General features: G+C 34.5%; 1 protein-coding gene across 1 annotated transcript; it reads left to right on the top strand.

The window, feature by feature from the left end:
* The first annotated feature begins 898 nt into the window (after positions 1-898).
* LOC110632625 (6,7,8-trihydroxycoumarin synthase) lies at positions 899-2,946 on the top strand. The gene is given in 2 exon segments (XM_021780901.2): positions 899-1,849; positions 2,213-2,946. Coding segments are annotated over 2 exon segments (1,506 nt in total). The 5' UTR covers positions 899-949; the 3' UTR covers positions 2,819-2,946.
* Positions 2,947-4,548: the final 1,602 nt, after the last annotated feature.

Below are 4,548 nucleotides of genomic sequence, written 5' to 3'. Positions count from 1 at the left end.
AATGAGGCTGCACATATTCATGCTAAGCTTTGTAAGCATAAACTTTTGCCTTGTAATTGGTTAATTGCCACTACTCATCCTCTTCAGTTAGCTTGCTGTAAAGATGCCCTTAGGATCTTGTAATGTAACTTTTATTGCATCTTAATATATATATATATATATATATATATATATATATATATATATATATATATATATATTGAAAAGAATGGCTCGATGCACGAAATATTTTTGAGAATGATTGATGGATTCATCTTTATTTTTTAAAAGGTTGTGATAATATCATAAACACGCAGCTTTTAATCACAAGTGAAATAGTTGTATTATTATATCAAATTAAGTCACAATTTTAATAAAATTAAATCCAATCATTTAAAAAAAAGAAAATAAAAAATCTACTACCAATGAATTGATAGCTCTTTTAAATATTAATTGTTCTGGTTGTTTTTAACCATTTAATTAGTTATCAACTATTTTATTAATCGTTGATTATTAAATATTAATTTTTAATAATTAATTATTTATATAATGATTTAAAGTAAAAGTGTTTCGTAGAAATGACTGTTAGAGCTGTTAAATATAAAAATAATTATGTTATCTTTTTAGATTTTAATTAAAATACTTTTATAACTTTTAAAAGTTAAAATAGTAATATTTTATGAATCACTATTTTAATTTTTAAATGCTATTATAAATTATGCACAAAATTATATTCAATTAATTAAAATACTAAAAGCTAACTTAAAAACTTATTGCGGTGCCCATGTCAAAACAAAAATTTCAAGGTTATAAATATCCAACCTTAACGCATGAAGTGAGAGATGCGTAGAAACAGTAACTCATGACTGTTCGAGAGTTTTGAGTTGATCTTGGGTTATTGAGTTCATAAACAGAGTCTTTCTTTTTTTCCTCACTTGTGTAGAGGAAGGAGAGGTTATAACTCAAACACATGATCATGGTTTCTTTTATCTTCCTTGCATTAGCTCTTCCTATCTTCCTCTTGTTTCTTCTCCGAAATCACAAAACTAGAACAAATATTCATTTGCCACCAGGCCCCCGAGGGCTTCCCTTCATAGGCAACTTACATCAAGTTGATAACTCATCCTCTTATCTCTACCTATGGAAACTTTCTCAGAAGTACGGACCTCTAATGTCCTTGCGTATAGGTTTTGTACCAATCCTAGTGGTTTCCTCAGCCAAAATAGCTAAAGAAATAATGAAAACCCATGATCTTTTATTTTGTGGTAGGCCTTCCATGCTTAGCCAGCAGAAGTTGTCCTACAATGGCTTAGACTTAACCTTTGCACCTTATGGTTCTTATTGGAAAGAGATGAGGAAGATATGTGTAATTCATCTCTTCAACTCTAATAGAGTGAGAAGTTTCCGTCCCATTAGAGAGTCTGAGGTTTCCCATATGCTTGGAAAGATCTCGAATTCAGTTGTTGCTTCCAAACCTGTAGATTTGACTGAGGCTGTGATGTCCCTTACAAGAACTATAACTTGTAAGGTTACTTTTGGGCAGGGGTACAAGGAAGAGGGGAGTGAAGAAAGTACTAGATTTCAAGCTTTACTTAGGGAAATTGAAACCCTTTTCACAAGTTTCTTTGTTTCAGACTATTTTCCTTTCATGTGTTTTGTTGATAAATTTACTGGATTGATCCATCGCTTGGAAAAAAATTTCCAAAAATTTGACAATTTTTATGATAAGATGATTCAAGAACACCTTGATTCTTGTAGATCAAAGCTTCATGATCATCAAGAAGTCATTCTTGATATCTTGCTTCAAATTCAGAATGATCCTTCTCTTAAAGTTCATGTCACCTTCAATCACATCAAAGCAATGCTAATGGTTGTTATTACATTACTTTTTATTCTTTTTTTTTTTCTAATATATCATTTTAACACAAAAATAATTAATCTTACCTTTCCTTTCTTTTCTTTTTCATAACCAACAAACACAATTTTTTGGATTTTTCAATGAATTTATTGATTAAAGTTTTCCTTATTTTTGTGGTTTTTTCACTTTATAATAACTCAAATTTAACAATTTGTTCACTTATTCATTAATAAAATGAGAAAATTATACAATTTATGGATGTAATTAATAAGCTTTTCCCAATTAATTAATTTCGAGGTAAACTTTTGTATTATAATTTTCTCATATGCTTCCTTGCACCCATTGATAATTCTACCTTTTCACCCCATGTTACAAAATATATTTTTTGGTGGAACAAACACTATTGCAGCTACTGTGATTTGGGCCATGACATTCCTGATGAAGAATCCGATAAAAATGAAGAAAGCTCAAGAAGAAGTCAGGCGTATTGCAGGAAAGAAAGGTTTTATAAATGAAGATGAAATCCAAAAACTATCTTATCTGAAAGCAGTGGTGAAGGAGACAATGAGATTACAACCTACAATTCCCATAATCCCAAGAGAAACATCTCAGCATTGCAATTTAGATGGTTTCCGAATACCTCCCAAAACTGTAGTTCATGTGAATGTATGGGCAATTGGAAGAGACCCTGAAGTTTGGGAAAACCCAGAAGAGTTTTGTCCTGAGAGATTCATCAACAAATCTATTGATTTGAAAGGGCAAAATTTTGAGCTAATCCCATTTGGAGCTGGCAGAAGAATGTGTCCTGGTATGGTTACGGGCCTGACAACTGTGGAGTTAGCTCTTGCTAATTTACTTTACATATTTGACTAGGAATTGCCTATTGGAATGAGCAATGAAGACTTGGACATGGAAGTGCAGCCAGGCCTCACCATGCATAAGAAAAATACTCTTTGCCTCATGGCTAGGAAGTATATTTGAGATGAATAAGAGTTTTAAGTGTTACTTACAGCTATAATATATAGGTGCATTATGCCTTATCTGTTTTTCTAATTTGGTGTAAATTACCCTTGTGCTTAATATATATGTTTAGTAGTTTCTTTGTAATATGAAGTTGGATGATAATTTATGTCACGACCCAAACTATGGGCCGGACCGGCACTAGGACCTGGGCCAGCCTAAAGCCCCCGAGGCCCGTAGTAAGCCTAACTATTCACTTAACCCAACTCTAAGGCCCATTTGGGCCCAATTTCAAGAAATCAACCAGACAGAGTCCGGCCATAAAATGGACCTACCAACGGGGAGTTTTTGACTCACCCGACCTGTAAATACAGTAAATACTCAATTGGGGAGCTCAGCTCACTCTTCACATACTCATATCATCATAAAAACATATGGGAGCTCAGCTCCCTCATCCAGTCCATCAAACATACATATCATTATATGTTTACAGGTCCAACATGATAATAATATTACAGACCAAAATCAAATAAATACTTCTAACACATGCGGAAATTCTAGGAGTTAATAAAATTACACAAACATTGATAAACCACCTGCGAGGGAAGAAAGCAGGTTAACCTCAAAAATATCCTCCTGTGGCCTGGAAAAATATAGAACAGGAGTGAGCGTTCGACTCAGAGAGTAAAATATCAATTTTAACCATAATCTCAATAACTATCTAAAACTAGTGCACCCTGTAGAGTGAAATGCAGCATTAGCAATAAATTCATATCATAACATCAAAAAGGTAATTTGGAGCACTCACACACCCTGTAATATCATTCATAATATATGGGAGCTGATCCTCTATACAGCTCTCTAAAATCCAACCTGGTGCCAGCGAAGAACTCAAGCCGGACTTTCGCTTAATAAATCAAATCGGGGGTCCCAGCGAAGAACTCAAGCCGTGACTACCCCCCGAAGGATCGGGCCCCAGCGAAGATCTCAAGCCGTGACTACCCGTCCTATCCATAGTCCACACCGCATCACACGCACGCCAACGCACGCACACTGCTCCAAATTATCACAACAACATACATGACACTTTCACAGTTATGAATACAACATAAATCGTGCCTAAAGTTTATCTACATAGATATATGCATATAAGTGATGCATGGGCATGCTTGAACATATAATAATAGTGAAATTATAATTAAAATTAATATTTTACTCACAGACTTGATAACGGTCACTGTGGCGGCTGGGCGGAGGAAGAAGGCTGTCCCGGCTCACCTGACAATTACATTACAATTATTTAATACAAATGACTCAATACAATCAAGAAAAGACTAAATACGTCCTAAGTCGTGCCGAAAATCCGGCAGAGTCTCCCTTATACCTAGGACCTACCCAACCTGCAAAATGGCTCAAAACACACTTCTATATTCACAATCCATATATCCACAACTCAATCACATCACACAGCCCCTCCTGGGCCCATCAAATCAGTCATCCATCACAATATGTAAAATTTCAATTTAGTCCTTATAATTGATCATTTTTGCAAAACCTACACAAAACAAGCTCTAAAAATTCTAAAACTTTGCCCCGCGGTCCTTAGCAATATTACTAGGCTATTGCAAAAAGAATCATAATTTTCTGAGCTACCACGAATATTTTATGGATTTTTAATCCTATTTAAGCACTAGAAAATTACGAAAAAGCAAGGTTCGGGTTTACCTTTGCCGATTCCGACTTCGGGAACA

This window comes from Hevea brasiliensis, chromosome 7, assembly GCF_030052815.1.
Source record: "Hevea brasiliensis isolate MT/VB/25A 57/8 chromosome 7, ASM3005281v1, whole genome shotgun sequence".
In the NCBI taxonomy this organism is placed as follows: domain Eukaryota; kingdom Viridiplantae; phylum Streptophyta; class Magnoliopsida; order Malpighiales; family Euphorbiaceae; genus Hevea; species Hevea brasiliensis.
Note: the sequence above shows the minus strand (reverse complement) of the source record. Positions and strands in the feature narration are given on the sequence as shown.